Source organism: Trachinotus anak, unplaced genomic scaffold (assembly GCF_046630095.1).
Source record: "Trachinotus anak isolate AG129_WGS33_773 ecotype Australia unplaced genomic scaffold, CSIRO_AGI_Tana_v1 ptg000010l, whole genome shotgun sequence".
Lineage (NCBI taxonomy): Eukaryota > Metazoa > Chordata > Actinopteri > Carangiformes > Carangidae > Trachinotus > Trachinotus anak.
This window is the reverse complement of record NW_027273861.1, coordinates 15089461-15106006: the sequence shown is the minus strand read 5'-3', so window position 1 is coordinate 15106006 and position 16546 is coordinate 15089461. Positions and strand designations below refer to the sequence as shown.

Sequence of the window (16546 nt, the reverse complement as noted above, 5' to 3'; positions counted from 1 at the left end):
AGACAAGTTCATTATAATCCAGCGCAGCTCCACAACCCTAAGAGGAAATGGACACTTTTTGTGAAGAAGTACACCACTTCAATTTGTTGAGCCTTTTATATGTTAATACTTCAGCAGACATTATTACAGGTGCGGTGCACTGCGCCATCTAGTGACCCTGAGTGATACACGTGTTTATAGCTGTCCTGTCAGATCCCTGAAGGACCGTCGGTGATTTATCTTAGAAATATTTGATTATCAAGCTGATACTTTAAATTACCACTTATTTTAAATACACAATAAAATGTTCTGGTTTGTTTTCTAACCCAGCAATAGTGTTGACTTTGTTGTTGCTCCAGAAGAGTAAGAGGCGGTTCGGTTTGTTTGCCTGATCGGAACCGTGTAGCTGTAGCTCCGCTCGGCTAGCTGAACTCGCTCCCCGGCTGTCAGTCTCTGAGAGCGGTGCCAGCCAAGTCCATTGCTTCATCCCGAGCTGTGCGTTTAATACAATCGCCAACATGTTCGAGGAGGCCAGTGAAGTGTTCGACAACATGTTTAAGTCTTCGTTTCCCCTGACCTTTATCGTGTTTATCCCGGCGGTGCTGATCCTGGTGTCACCGCTCCCGGCTGAGGCGGCACATGAGTTCACGGTGTACCGCATGCAGCAGTACGACCTGCAGGGACAGCCGTACGGTGAGTCGGCTCTTTTCTCCAATTTATCAACCGGGAGTTGGTGTAAGCTCTACTGCGGCGACTTGTCCGGAGATTGGGTCGGTATCAAATAGCTAACTTTAGCTAGCCGCGCTAAGTGACAGCAGTGAGGGGTAGCTACAGCTAACTAGCTGCTAATGTAGCTTAGCATCAAGGACCAAATCAGGACCATTACTATAAGATAATACATCTGTGGTGTCTGTAATTAACTGTATCTGTGTGTGTTGATTCACCATTTACTTAAAAACAGGAGGAGGACAAAATGTAAGCTAATGTGTTCACTTCACTTCCTCTTAGTGTTTTACTCTGAAAGGACGTGACAGTTTATCATTTCCTATTTGTCAGTTTAAATACTGCATAACTGTGTTAGTGAAGGTTTCTGGTTTCTGGTCTGAAGAACTGGGGGAAACCAGTGTCCTCTTCCTCTCTCCTCAGTCCACACAGTGTGACAATGTTGTCACATGTGGTTCAGTGTTTGAGATGAAAATAAAAGGAAGCTACAACATTTGTCAAATGGATCACCAATCCCAAGCCTTCTCCTATAATCTTTGTTAAGAGTATGAGATATGATGATCGTGTGTATGGTATCCTCAGGTACCAGGAATGCCATCCTGAACACAGAGGCTCGTACTGTGGAGGCAGAGGTACTAAGTCGTCGCTGTGTTATCATGCGGCTGGCAGACTTCTCCTACGATAAGTACCAGAAAGCCCTGCGCCAGTCAGCAGGAGCTGTGGTCATCACCCTTCCCAAGAACATGTCTGCTGTGCCCCAGGACATAGTACAGGTATTGACACAGACGCCATTGTCACAATTAAGAGTTTTTTTCTCTTTAACCCTTGACTGTTTCCAATCTGACTAGAGGTTAGATGGTAGGTGGTCTCAGCCTCTGACATTGTGTACAAGTCACAAGTAGCATCGCCTGTTCGACTGCTGAGCAGTACTCTGAACCACTATCACACAGTCAGCCACAAGCGTGTCTGCTTTGGGTTGATTTGTATGGGATAAATGTCTTGTTCAAGGGCACATCTACAGTGGTGAGAATGAAAACGCAAGTGGTGTCATAGTTCACAATTGGTAACCCTCAACAGAGATTCAATCCTCTCTCTATCTCTTTAAACCACGCTGCACAAATTGGGACTAATTAGACTTCCCACTCTATGAGTGGGATTATTAATCCTTCTGGAAAGCACCAGTGGTAGGCATTTGATAAATTACTCATTTGGTTACATAACTTAAAACCATGTTTGGTGCATTTCACATTCCACTCAAAGTGTGAGTGTGCAATACTCCAAATTTAATCCATCAGTTTCTCAATCAAATAAATGGAGCTGTGTGTCTTATGTTGTAAAACATGATGTGCCCCTCTGTTCCTCCTGTGTAGCAGTTCATGGAGCTGGAACCAGAGATGTTGGCTACTGAGACCATCGTCCCTGTGTACTTTGCCATGGAGGACGATGAGCTGCTGTCCATCTACACCCAAACCCTGACCTCCTCCTCCTCACAGGGCTCCTTGTCAGCAGCTGAAGGTAGAGACTCGTCCCCTCCAGATTGCACCTGCTGGTGTGATCTGTTTGTCTGCATCGTACACACAAATCAGCACTCTGCATGACGAGAACATACACTTATAGTCCATTCAATCACTATTTAAGATCAAGCATTAATGTCATTTTACTGTTTGTGTTTTCTACAGTCCTGCTGCACACGGCCACAGCCAACGGCTTCCAGATGGTCACCAGTGGAGCTCAGAGCAAGGCCATCAGTGACTGGGCCATCACCAGTTTAGAGGTGAGGGACTAAGCATGAGATTAGAAAGACTTTCCAAGATAGATTCCAATACTGTAAAGTCAGTGTACTCATACTTTCAATATTTATCTTCTGTATGTGGGCATTTAAAATTTTAAAGAAGGTTTGGACTGTTCAGTTAAACAAGAATTTATTTGAAATGGTCTTTGTTCTCAGTTTCAAATGGCGTCTGTATTAAATAACATTTCTGTATTTTATTTATTACTAAGGGTAGTATTGCGTGTGCTGCACTCTACAGTATCTTAGTACTCGGTGTGTGTTTTCTGTATATGTGGGTGGGCTTAAATCCATGAACAAAAACTGCTGTGTGAACTGAAAGCCTGGAGGTTTGAAGTCTAAGATGGATTTTATCAGAAGGGCTCACTACAACAGATTTAGTTTCAGCGTGTTGTTACACAGTGATGAATTGAATCAACTGCAGTATACATTTTCAGGTCAAACTGAGACTATATTGCAGTTTTTATTTATATGCAGAAACAGATACATTACACACATTCTCTCTAGTGACTGACAGAACTGATCATTGGTCGGTGGTTCGCTTTTTTCTTCCTTCTCTTTTGTTGTTCTCAAGGTTACATTTTAGTTATAATTATTTTAATGCAACACCCTTTTACCCCGAACAAGTAGATTATTTAGCTGAACGTGAGCCCATATGAATGTCATTCTTCAGCTGTTTTGAGTCAGACTTTACAAGAATTGATTGCGTCAGTATTTCTGTGCCTTCCTCTCTCATAAAGCTTCATGAAAAGACTTGAATGGCAGTGCTCACAGTTTTAACATAGATTTAAATCAGTTAGTTGAGTGAGAAAGGACAAAAATAAAGCAGTAGAGAAGTGTTAGGTCAGGACTTTCTAATCTGAGCTATGTGTTAAAACCAGAAGGAAAAAGTGGTTTAGTCATACTGCAGCGGATTATGAGACAGACTGAGGTTTTTCTCTGAGGTCTGTGGTCAGGAGGTCGACTGTGACTGTAGCCCACTTCAGCTCTGCACAGTCATGCTGACAGACAGTTAAGTACACACAGTGGTGTTGGTTTAGCTGAATCCAAAGCTACAGATTTTCTCCTTCTGCTCTGTTTTTATTTCTGCCAAGTCTAATGGCTCCGTTGTTGTTGTTGTTGTTGTTTACCAGGGTCGTCTGGCTGGAGTTGGAGGAGAGGACCTGCCCACTATTGTCGTGGTGGCTCACTATGACTCCTTTGGTGTTGCTCCAGTATGTTCACTGCTTCTTTTTTCTTACAGATCATCCCTTACACCTTCAAAACTTTCAGGAAATCAGAAGCATCAGAAATATTTTGTCTACAAATATTTGTAGGACTTGGTAAATTGGATAACTTATTTAGCTTCCAAACTCAACCTTCATACAATAATAGTTCAGAAAATAAAACACAGTAATGCAACACAGCGTCAGTAAAGAGAGAGCAGGCCAGAAGAGTAATCTGACTCTTAACTGTTTTTGTGTGCAGTGGCTGTCTTACGGCGCCGACTCGAACGGTAGCGGAGTGTCCATGTTACTAGAGCTGGCTCGGCTCTTCTCGAAACTCTACACCTACAAGAGGACTCATGCTGGGTGAGTAATGACGCCAACACTTGCTTTCAGATTGTTTTTGGATCATTTTGTGTCTCATGAATCTCAAATAGCTCTCCCAGCAGATTGTAAACTGTTTTAGCTGCACAGAAAGGACCTTATCCTATTGTTTTAGACATTCACATTAACACTCAATGCGCTGAACACTTACTTTATGTATTGCATTTATGATGAAACGGTAGAAGCTGAATTGATTGCTGGTTCATCTTAACAGAAGTCTATTAGTTATCACGTTTGTTATAGTAGGTGTCCTGTTCTTAATGCTTTTTGAGAACGGATGAATTATCGGTGTGCCCTGCTGGTTATAAGGATCATATCTGACTGTGTTAAACGCTGAAAGTGGTCAGTGATGAGGTACAGGATCATTCGCTATATAGTGTGTGTGTGTGTGTGTGTGTGGGAGGAATCACAGTGGTTACTAAAACACCACAGACACTGATATTTTTTAAGTACAACACGAGGCCCTTTACCTGTTTATCCTAAGCTGTTTTCTCCTCTGAACTCCAGACAGTCCCCAGAGAATCAGCTCTTGACATTGTCCAGAGTGGCACTTTTCAAAGATGTAGCACACAACCAGAGATTATCTGTGTCAGACACGTTCATTCAGTATCTCACTCAGGCTCCCTGTGCTCTCCTCCAGAAGGCATTTTTACGTTACATCAGTCTTGACTGACGTCAAGGCGTGACGTCCACTCCCTAGAGGAGGGATTTACTCCTGCTGTAAGAACCTGATGTAACGCTGTCTCTTCAGTTCTAAAACCTCTTCTTGCTCCCAGAAGCAGCCTCTCAGATGGCAGGTGTAGCTAATGGGTTAGCAAAACCACTCAGTCGCCAAACGTTACCCAGTGCTGCATGGCTATCTGAACATGAATCTTCTCAAGGACAAGGACAAGCTACTGGCGAAGGCACGTTCATGTGGTAACAAAATTGCTGGGCAGACACCCATCCTCTATGTGTTGTGTGTATTGGGCTGCAGCATAGCCAGCTAGCTATGAGCAATAGAGTCTCTCTATCAAGACTCGCTGACGCAGGCTGGCAGGCCAAGCTAGTCTGTCAGCAGTGGATCCTACGATGACACCATCACAGGTGTCAGTGGCGAGCACCCACAGACACACCATGCCAATGGCAGCTAGCTGGGGCAAGCAGCTTGACATCATCACCCACCGCTATCTGAGCTGTGAGCATGGTGCCATAGCTTCCTCCACAGTAAAATCTTGATAAAAATATTTTCAGGCGTGCACCCAGGCCGCGAGCCATGGGCGCAGCCGCATTTCAGTCTCTTTATACATGAAGCCACTTCAGTGGTGGGTTGCGTTGCTTAAACTGAACCCCCAGGTTTTGGTTTTCATTGCATGCATCCTTGCTCTGCAGCCTTGGAGATGCGCAGCTTTTCTGACAATGGGCGTTGCCATGGGAATGTTCCTGGGAAGGAAACTTCTTACAATAGATGCCTTTCTAGTGGGCTGGGGAGCCACGTACAAAGGCTGGGCAGTAAATGGCACATGAATCATGCTGGCCTCTGCTACACACGCGATGCCCATGCTTTGTCAGTAAACCCGTTATGGAGACAGTTTTTAATGGAGGATTCTAAGGTTTTACTAAAACCTAATTCTGTGTTTGTGCCCAAGGTTTTTCTTTTAACCCACCAGGAGCATGAAAGGCTTAATGCACTCCGTCTGGTGCGGGTATTACACACCTGTGTGGACAGGACTGCTGGACTCAGGGCTACACCACATCTAGGGAAAAACCTTGTGAAGCAGCATTTGTCACACTGGATAGCCATAGCCTATTATAATACAGAGTTGCAACCTCCCTGCAGGTCTGCATACTCTTTCCATTGGTGATACAGCTACATTGAGATCTGTGTGGCTGCCAGCTGGACAGCGCCACAGAGTTTCACCAGATTCTACGAATTGGATGTTACAGCACCCACACTGTCTCAAACAGTTTTGAGGATGGCTTCAGTACCAGAGTGCCTAACTAACTGGCTATAGCCTATTTTAATGACCAGTCTTAGATGTCAAGAGCCGATGACACACCTGTCTGCCAGTCAAGACTGGCTTAATGCAAAATAGCTTCTTGGGGACAGTGCAGGGAGCATCTCCATAGTGAGATACCTCACCCATGTTTCAGAGAACCAGGGTTAATTTGTTAAACGTTTAACTTAGGCAATGGGCAGTCATAAACAGCAGAGTCTTTTGACATTCCAGGTAGAGAATTGTAATCCTCCAGTTTCATAGTGGTCGTGTAATAGAAACATCATCAACACATCTACTGGCTCACTTTGAATACTCATGATAATTATGGCTCTATTCACTCATCAGCTCAGTTGGACGTTATACAGACTTTGTATTAGGGAGCTGGCAGGATAAAGTCTGTTAAGTGTTCCGTCCAACTGATCCAGACATTTGTGTTGTTGCGTACATGTCTAGATAAGTTCAGGGTTGCAGTGCATGTTTGAAAGCAAATCTAGTATCACACATCCTCCTCTATCTGCTTCTGCGACTTTGACTCATTTGTGAATTGCTGTGTTTTCAGATACAACCTGCTGTTCTTTGTATCTGGTGGAGGGAAGTTTAACTACCAGGGCACCAAACGTTGGCTGGAGGAGAATCTGGACCACACAGGTACCCTTTAATATTCAGAACTTGCAGAGTATATAACTACTCATGCAGCAGGATTTTGTCCAATATTCAATTTTGGGTCCATGATTCAGTTTTAATAAAATATGACCCAAAGCGGTCAAAAAAAATAAATTAATAGATACATTAAAATCCATATGTTACCAAAGACACTTCCTCACTAGAATGAAGACCAAACAGTTACATGTTAAGGCTTCTTGTTGAAGGAGAACAGAACAAAAAATGATTTATTGACTTTCTTTTCTGTTTCTCTTCTGTTGTACCTCTCCCTGCTTTTGGCAACAGACTCCAGTTTGCTGCAGGACAACGTAGCCTTCGTGCTGTGTCTGGACACTCTGGGGAACGGAGACTCTCTGCACCTCCATGTGTCCAAACCACCTAAAGAGGGAACTCCTCAATATTCTCTGCTCAAGGAGCTAGAGATGGTAAGTATCGTGAGGCTTCACACACCAGTGTCTGATCTCCTATTTTTCTGAGTCACTTTGATAACTAGACTTTGATATATAAACTCTTTTTTGGTGGCATGTAAGAGTTGTGGCTCATAACCTACATAGGAATGTAAATGGACATGCAAACTCAACATCTGAATCTTTTAAAGTTGCAGATATTTCTGTCACATCATGTGAGCTGTGAACCAGAGCACGTGCTGCTCAGTTTCTGCCCGTTACAAGCTCTTTGAATCAGTATCAGAGTTTCAGGCAAATCATCAAACATGAAGGATAAGCCGAGTGTATAATTTTTAACAGCCGCTGTGTTTTTCTTTCCCTCTCACTTCCTCCCAGGTGGTGAGTAGTCAGTACCCGGAGGTCAAGTTCTCCATGGTCCACAAGAAAATCAACCTGGCCGACGACATGCTGGCCTGGGAGCACGAGCGCTTCGGGATCCGCCGGCTGCCGGCCTTCACTCTGTCCCATCTGCCCTCACACCGCCTGGCTCAGCGCTCCAGCATCATGGACGTGCGGTCAGTGTCCCCCTCCTCTCGCCACGGAGCGGGAGAGCCCCCTGCTGGGTGGGTTCATTACTGCAAGTCTCTGAATCACCAAAAGAAAAGAGTTTCTGTTCCAGCCGCTTTCATTCATGTCTTAGGTGTTATTGACCCATTTGTGCCCCTTTCATGACACAACTGAAGTGTTTTAGGGATCTGACCAGTGCATAACTTCCATCATCAGTGACAGCATTTTTGTACTTTTTGTCAGCGTTGCAGTGTTGGAGGTTTTGTTTGGCACATGAGATTTACATTTGATGCCTCTTGAGTGTGGCAGTAAAAATGTACTCTTTTTACTGCTCTCCATTCTTTAATCCTCCTCTGCCTCTGTGGCCGTCCATCTCCCTGTCTCTCTGTCTGTTAGTAAACCATTTATCTGTTCACTTTGAGTTTTCTGCACCTGATCTGTAAGCAGTGTTTCCTATACATTGATTTATTTATGGCAGCCTGACACACTATCAACATTGACTGCCATATTAATTTTCTCTTTATTGTTTCAAATGCATGAACTCTTATTTAATTGCCCTCATTGACCTGCTCTCTGCCGCCTCCCCCTAAAAACAACCTCTCTGTGCACGTCTGAATCCAAACATAACATCAAACTCAGACGCTGAGTGTTTGCTCCTTCAGTCCACATGAATGACAAAAAAATATTTGCAGTCTCCAAAGGAGGAGGAGGCAAAATACAGTCTGGACCAGAGGTATTAGCAACACAGAGTACCTAATAGCTTTAAAAAAGAGATGAGCTATCCAGTTAATTTGTTCAGAATATTTCCAGGCTTCGTTTATTGCTGCTGTGGCAGCTGAAGCAGCAAGGGAGTGTTTGGAGGGGATAGCTTTAGCTAATTAAGAGAGAGATGTAGGAGGGGAGGAGGATGGCAGCAGGCAACACGCTGCTGTAAGGATGAACCAGCTGCAGCAGAAGCAACAGGTGAGATGGACAGCATGCACAGAGATAGAGCTGTAGATATTGTTCAGTTATATTCAGTATAATTTAATAATCAATTTAAAAAAGTCCCCTCCTGCCTGTGTGGCTTTGGAAGCTCTGCGATCCATATTCTTCTGGGTTTCTGGTTTCTCCTCCTCTGATGATTTTTTTGTTTCTCTGTCTGCAAACTTGTGTTTGTGTCTTACAGGCCTCACGTTGATGTAAAGAAACTCAGTAGGAACACCAAGGTGGTAGCAGAAGCACTGGCCAGGGTCATCTACAACCTCACAGAGAAGGTAAAAACAGATGGAGAAAATCTATCAAAATGCTACATGCTGTGCCTGTTTTCCTGCCTGTGATATGATACTTTTGTTCTTATACTCGGCTGAACAGGGGGCCCCTGGAGACCTGAAGATCTTCACTGAACAAATGGTAAGTCATTTACAACTTCCATGCACCTGTGCCATGAGTCTGAGCGGCACACTTGGTGTGTTTCTGTTAATCTGCTTAATGCACAATTTGTGCAAACTTAAAAACGAGGAGGAAAACCTCACAATATAAGCTTTATTCGCATAACACAACTTGTTGGGAACGCAGACCATTTGCATTTGTGTTTTGTCGAGTTTTCTAAAAAAACACTTCTGTTTTGTACAAAACTTCACACGGCTGGAGATGCAGGTTAAATCACTGGTATTTATGTTATTCTAAGGTTTAGCAGTGTGGCCTTCCAGTAGCAGAATTAACTCTCTGTATGTTAAGAACAAGAGATTAATCTATGAAAGCTGTTTCATCTAAATAAATCACATCAGAATTGAAAACATGTTCAGTAGACCTGTGTCGTGTGTGTGTCTCCTGGTATTATACTCTTTACTTCTTCATCTCCATGGGTTGGTGCCAAGAATTGACACTTGCTGGGCACTTACTTGCCCAACCACTGAAATATGTTAAAAATATTCTGGGCCAAGGTTTTGTGCAATGAGTGCTCAGTCTCCCATCATCTTTCATGTAATCACCACATATTTTTTAAATGACAAACTCATCTCAGTATCAGGCTGAAACAGACTTCCTCTCAGTTTCAGTGATGCACTAGAAAAGGTGTCAGGCTCGGCTACGTTCACCTGAAACTGATGCTTACTCAAATGGTCCAATAGACAAGTAACTGCCAAGACTGGAGGGCACAGCTCTGTAAAAGTGGCTGTGTTCGTACTGTATGCCGTTGTAATATGGTTTGTGTTACATCAGCAGGTGCAGGAGGAGCAGTTATCCGCAGTGGTGGACTGGCTCACAGCGCAGCCGCGAGCCGCCCAGCTGGTGGACAAAGACAGCAGCGTGGTGTCCACTCTCGAGTATCACCTCGGACGCTACCTCAAGGATGTCAAGAAACACTACGTCAAAGCTGACAAAAGGTAAACATGAGGGTGGAGGCAAACAGAAAACACAGCCACACATTTGTTACTTTGATCGCAAGTCTGCAGATAATAAATAAAAATAATCAAATATCATTTTCTATCATCATGGTTTAGACATAATTTAGATTTTTGAAATATATTGTCATAAAACTTCAACCAGTGATATGTGAATATTCTCAGAAATTACAGATCTAATAAAACCTGGAGATTGTGATCAGTTTCTAACAGTCTCCTCCTCCTCAGGGATCCAGAGTTTGTATTCTACGACCAGCTCAAGCAGACCATGAATGCTTACAGGTACGTTTTAATGAGCTCCTCTTCCTTCCTCTGAGACGGCTTGGTGTGGCTCATGCTGATTTACAGTAGCTTTGTAAAAGCTCTCCAGCTCAGGGCTGTCTGTAAAGTTATGAGGCTGTCTCCTCTGATTTTAATTAATGCGCAGTCAATCCTAAATTTCAGTCTTTGGTCCATGCTAATAAAAGATCAAATCCAAACAGTAAAAACAGCCATGACATAATGAGAAAGATCATTTTTGACTTTCTTTTCTCTCTTAATAATCACTCCTCTTATCTCTTGAACTCACTCTGGCGATTTTCTCTCCCTCAGAGTGAAGCCTGCTATTTTTGACCTGCTTCTGGCTGTCTGCATCGCAGCCTACTTAGGGATGATGTATCTGGCTATCCAGGTAAGTCACAGTTTTCATGCAGTAGTCGATAGCTCCTTTCAGACATGCACCACGTTACATAAATGCATAAACGTGTTTCCAGTTCTACATGCCTGTCTCATTTGAATAAGTGCCCAAGTCTCTTTTTATGTAAAAGTCATGATGGCAGATTAAAGTAATGAGAGAGAGTTTGAATGCACGTCTAGTTCCGCCACTGTAATAAATTTAATGTTTAAATATCACCTCTTATGCACAAAGAAAATAAATTCAGTTTAATAAAAGACCAAGTACAGTAGTGAATGAGCTGACGTTGCAAATGGGGATTCTTCTCATGTCAGTTTGGTTAATAAAAGTCTGTAAAGGGAATAAAAAAATAAATAAAAGACTTAGTTTGCAGTCATTCTTTTAGACATTTTTTATTGCATTCTAATTAATAATTAACTTTGATGGGGAAGTTGAAAAGGGGCTTTGCAAGAGAAAAAGGAGGTGAGCATCTCTTCTGCTCACAAGGACGATTAATCAAGGCTTCAATGTCTAAATAAATTTCAAAATCTGTCCCTGATGTAGATTATTGACAGACTTTTTCTTTCATGTCCATATGAAAGAGCTTGTAAATGTGCAGATGTTTTCTTTTATTCTTTGGAAATATAACATGAACACCATTTCTGCACTTGTGGTCTCTTTACAGAACTTCGGGGTCCTCTACAGTGTTGTCCGTAGAATCACCCAACCCAAGGCAAAGGCCCACTAAACCAACACCACACCTTCTCTTTTCTGGAACCCCCCCCTTTCCTCAAATTATGAAACTTTAGCCAGTAAGAACACAGGAGCTCGGCTGAGCTGCTGTTCTCATGATGGTTTTCAAACCAGCGAATCGCTTCCATGTCCCGTCATCCTGATCCACAAACTATGATGTCAGATCCTGTCCTGCTGCCGACTCAATCCATTTGGTCTCACCGACCAGAATAATCAGGAATCATTCTTCTCTCCAAACGTCTTGTCTTTCATTTCTGATAATCCCTCGCATTGGAAATATTTCATTATTTGACAGATTTTAAACCATTTGTCCACACCTCAGAGGTTTAGACGAGACTAAGTGAGTTTGTGACGTTGCTGTACCACTGATCGCTCTTCATTCCTCTCCTCAGTATATTGTGTGATCATCCAGCCAAACTGACGTCACGTGTTTTCTCGGGCAGCTAGAGGGAGAAACTGACCACACAGAGTTTAGCCCAGACTTTATTTTGTTCAGAGATGTGTTCGCCAACCTTGTCGTCAAAAGAAAGGTTCACATTTTATCAAGTCTGTCTTAATACAGTCCTCACAGAGTAGTTTTGTGGAGTTACGCTCTCTAAAGTTCAGCTGATGATATGAAGCTCCAGCAGTGTAAGTCGCATTTCCCTCCTCGTGTTGATATCCCTCCTCCACAGCTCATCAAGGAAACACTGTCCACGGAAACACGGAGAGAATTCCTTATTAAAAAGACTGAAATATCAGAAGATATCCACTTGGCTGACTTGAACTGCTGAAGCCTCATTAACCTCAGAAAGAACTCTGGCCTTTTGTCTTTTCTATCTTTAGGGCAACTAACAATTACGTTTATTACTCATTCATTTGTCAATTAAACTTTTCAACTATAAAATGTCAAACAGTACAAAACGGCCATTGCAGGTTGTCAGAGCCCAAAGTGACGTCTTCGCATATCTTTTTCTGTCAACACTCCGATATTCAATTTACAACAGTATAAGACAAATCCTCAGAAAGCTGGAACCAGCAAATGTTTGTGCTATGACTTAAACAATTAATCGATGATCAAAACAATTGGTTGTTTAATTTGTCAGTTGGTTAAGTGTGGTCATGCAAGGAAGGGGGCACTTTATAGCCAGTATGAACATGAGGAACGATCACAACAGCCAATAACTGTGTGAATGTCGATATGGGGATGTGAGTGTTGTGTTGAGACAGACTTGAAAAAAATCTGAACTCATCCTTTAAATGCTGAGAGAAAATGACTCCTCAAACAAAAATACAGTTTACGGAACAGACAAGTTGTCTAAATAAAATGTGAAGTAGTGTGTGTATAATCCTGATGGTAGTGAATTTATTAAAAGAAACATTGAGCTGAATAGGACAAAAATCCTTGCCAAATAATTATTGTACGTATGAAATTTCCCATTTCTCCACATTTAATATATATAGTTCTATAAATGTAAGCAGATTCCACCTTGAAATGTTTCCTTCTTGCTTTTTGAGTCACCTTTTTTTTTTTGAAGTTCGTTTCTCTGTTGCTTTGTGACTTCATGTTTCTTATTGTCACTGCTGAAGTCTTTCTAAATCCTGATTTGATTGAACAAACAAAAGTCGCATCTGAAAGCTCATGTTACAAAAGGTCACATGCAACGAACATGTTTTCTTGTCTAATCGGAGCATGTACGTGTTTAGTGTGTAAAAGTACAACGCCAACACATGACAAGATAAAACTCCCCCTTTACTCCTTTTTATCAGTAGAAAACATGTCGCGCTGTGCGTGGACTTTTGCCGACTGCAGCAAAAATGTGACTTAATCAGAAATTTTTAAAGCTGTGTTAAGGTTTCGGTCAAGCCAGCGCTGCAGTATTTACACAATGTATGTCTTAAAATGGGCAGTAACACAAAGGGTGTTGGGTTAAATGGGAAAAATATCTTAAAACATCTCCAGAATATTAGTTCAGTGAGAACTTGGTGTGTAAATTGAACAATACTGTCGTGTTTGCTTGACCTTTCTGTCATAGTCTTGCCTTGTTGTGGGTGAATGGTGTTTTTTTTTTTGTGTGTGTGTGTTTCCCCCCCCCCCCCCACGGTTTTGTATTTTCCAAATGTTACTGCATGACTTATAATCTCCCCCACCCCTCCCCCTGTCACCATAGTAACAGTGACAGGACTTTTTATTCACCAACACAAGGGATATACTGTGTGGTACATATGAATTTTTTTTAATTTATTGAAGCAGTTTTTGTTTGTGCACTGAGATGAACTCTCCTCTGGTCTGAACTCTGTTTCGCCTCATCCACAACACTTGATCTTTGCAATGAAAATGATATCAGTTGTGATTAAAAAAAGAAATAAATGATGGAAAAAGAAATCACAAGGAACACATCTCTTGTTTACTGACATGTTTTATTTTATGGGAAAAAAATGGAAACGATAACATTGGCTGAATGGTATTAAAATTGTATTACAAAAGAGCAAGTCTTTATCAAGTGGTCAGATTTTAGAAAGAGATCAAATTTTAAAATGGCTTGAAAAAAAAAAAAATGGGGCAATTTGTACAGCTTACAGTTTATATCAGTGGTCCAAAAAAATATGTATCATTAAAATACACTTATAATTAAGAGATTTGGTTAATGATTCTTCCCAGAAAGTGATAAAAAATTCCCAAATTCTCCCTTCCCTTTTCTAATTTTGATCTACTCATGAACAATAAAAATAATACTAATAAATTACAGTGCAATTTATAAGAAATACCTGCAGGGCTTTTCTGCCCGTCAGTCTCTAGTAGCTCTCCACTCGTCACCAGCTCCCACAAACACTTGCTTCATAATTTGGGTGGACATTTTGGCACAACTGTCACATTGATGGAGATACTTTGTGTCACAATGGTGTGAAGCCTGTGAGCCCGTTCAGACAGACAACTTCATTATATTTAGTACAAAACTTCCAACAAAGTTGCTGTCACTCCCTGATCTTTGCTGTGCTGATCTTAGTGTATGGAAATGAGTGGGGGGGGGGATACACACCAACTTCATCATACTCTACTAACTGCAACACAAATCCACTGCAGCCTTCACAGTAAGATGGTCCTATAAGTTACACTAGTTTATTGATGCGTTTACAAAACCTTGTTTTTTTTTTTTTTACTGTCACCCTGACTTTCTCAGCACTGAGGTTAGTGTATGATAATAGGGAGTGATGAGGTCAGAGCCTGAACACCAAATATATCATATTCTACTCACTGCAAAACAAATCCACTGCAGATTTGCAGGAATGTGGTCGTGTAATTGCTGCTGTTTAACTACTCTAAAACTACTAGTTTTCAAACATAACTTCTTTTCACTCCCTGATTCTCTGTGCTTAGCTTAGTGTATGCAAATGAAGAGTGACATCGAATATTAACTCTCAAGAATACATTCACAAAATAAATCTGTCCCAGGTGAGTTGTCTGACTGAAGCGAGCTTCACAGGCAACATGTTTCCAACAACTTAAACCAAAGATGACCTGAACTGTCAAACTGCCAATGTCAAATATTTTAATAAGAATCAGCCAAATCCACTCAGAAAGAAAAATAGACTGACAATCTCTAAATCGTCCTTCAATTTTGGATAGTTTTGTCAGTTCTGGGTAGTAGTTAGGAGTGGGCAATATGGATAAATTCCTCTTCACAATCCATGTAATTTCATGTCATGATATTTATACACAGTTGAATCACCTGCAGACGTGAGTAGGAAAATAATTTCATGTGAAATAAAAGATTGAATTCACGCACTGGCAGCACTGAGTTTATTGGAGATGCATTTTAGTCATGGACATTCAGAGGCATCCATCAGGATACACATCTCTAATAAAGTCACTGTTTACAGTGTGCGGAAATTCAGTTTTCTCTCACATTGAACATGGCTGAGAAATTGTTCATGGATAAAATAATGAAACCATAAAGTTTGTTTTTAGTAATCCAGCAAAAAAAAAAAAAAAAAAATCTGTGAATGCAGATGCTAAAAATGTATGTAATGTATAAAAATCTTGCCAGGAAACAGCTGATTGATTTAAGATACTGTTCACAATAGCTGAATACACTTGTAGAAGTTAAAAGTACAGTAAGCAGGATATTATTGATACAGCAAAAAAAAACAAAAAACATATTTTTTATTGTCTGATGGTATATATAACCATATTGCCCACCCCTAGTAGTAGTTACTCGTTCACACAACACGTCACAGCACTGTAGTATGACACAGTGGGAGAGAGGTGAGAAATTCTAGATGCACTTTTTGCACACAGTACCATACCAGATTTTAATGATGCGTTCCACCTAATCCAGACCACAGGTCTTTGTGGGGTTACTGCAAACTTCACTCACCTGTCACTTGTCATCATATAACAAAAGATATCAGCAAACTATGGATGCTCTAGTCTCACAGTTAAGCAGGCAGGACCTCAGAGGTCACAGAACACCATGCTAGTAAAGTCAGTCAGCCACGGGACTCTGAACATCTGATATATTACACACAGCAACATGTGTGATAAACCATGTTACTTTCAGTACACATGTGTAAAGACTACAGTAAAATGGGTGTGAGCCAGCATTCAGATTAAAAGGAAGAGATCTGAGACTAAATCCAGATGTTTGTAATGTAGATGAAGACACGGCTCTCCCTGGTCCCTGGAAATATCTTATCTGAACAGACTATCAGCGACTCCTACACAGCAGAAAAACAACAACTGGAATAACAAGCAGTGCTCTCAGAGAAAAAAAAAAAACAAAAAACAGCAGCAATTCCAAAACAAATCAACAATTATAAATTGAACTACAACAATAATAGTGATAGCTGAATGTAAAATAAAAGGTTAGTTTCAACTCCCCACATCGGCAACGTGGGGATCGTGAAAGACAAACATATAAACTAAAACAGAGCGGACGCTTCTCCTACAGACAGACATCATCTGTGGCCTGCTCCAGCAGTACAAGCATGCTGTTCATCGAAACAAGCTTGAATTTGATCGAGAAGGTAGGAAGAATAGAAATATCCCTTATTTTCTACAGTGGCAGCAACTGTTTCCACTTAATACACATGTAGTAAAGC

The 16546-nt window shown here is 41.5% G+C and overlaps 1 protein-coding gene across 3 annotated transcripts; it reads left to right on the top strand.

The window, feature by feature from the left end:
• The first annotated feature begins 373 nt into the window (after nucleotides 1–373).
• Nucleotides 374–13843, top strand: ncln (nicalin). 3 transcript variants are annotated; one of them, XM_071487841.1, is made up of 15 exons: nucleotides 374–672; nucleotides 1285–1475; nucleotides 2076–2217; nucleotides 2382–2476; nucleotides 3625–3705; nucleotides 3959–4062; nucleotides 6619–6707; nucleotides 7008–7147; nucleotides 7505–7731; nucleotides 8844–8931; nucleotides 9029–9067; nucleotides 9878–10041; nucleotides 10288–10341; nucleotides 10651–10729; nucleotides 11397–13843. In XM_071487841.1, exons 1-15 carry the CDS (start codon nucleotides 498–500, stop codon nucleotides 11457–11459), a joined length of 1731 nt encoding a protein of 576 aa, XP_071343942.1. In that variant the 5' UTR covers nucleotides 374–497; the 3' UTR covers nucleotides 11460–13843. The 3 variants fall into 3 exon arrangements, with proteins under 3 accessions (XP_071343942.1, XP_071343943.1, XP_071343941.1); XM_071487842.1 differs by having other exon boundaries at nucleotides 2073–2217; nucleotides 7505–7683; XM_071487840.1 differs by having other exon boundaries at nucleotides 2073–2217.
• Nucleotides 13844–16546: the final 2703 nt, after the last annotated feature.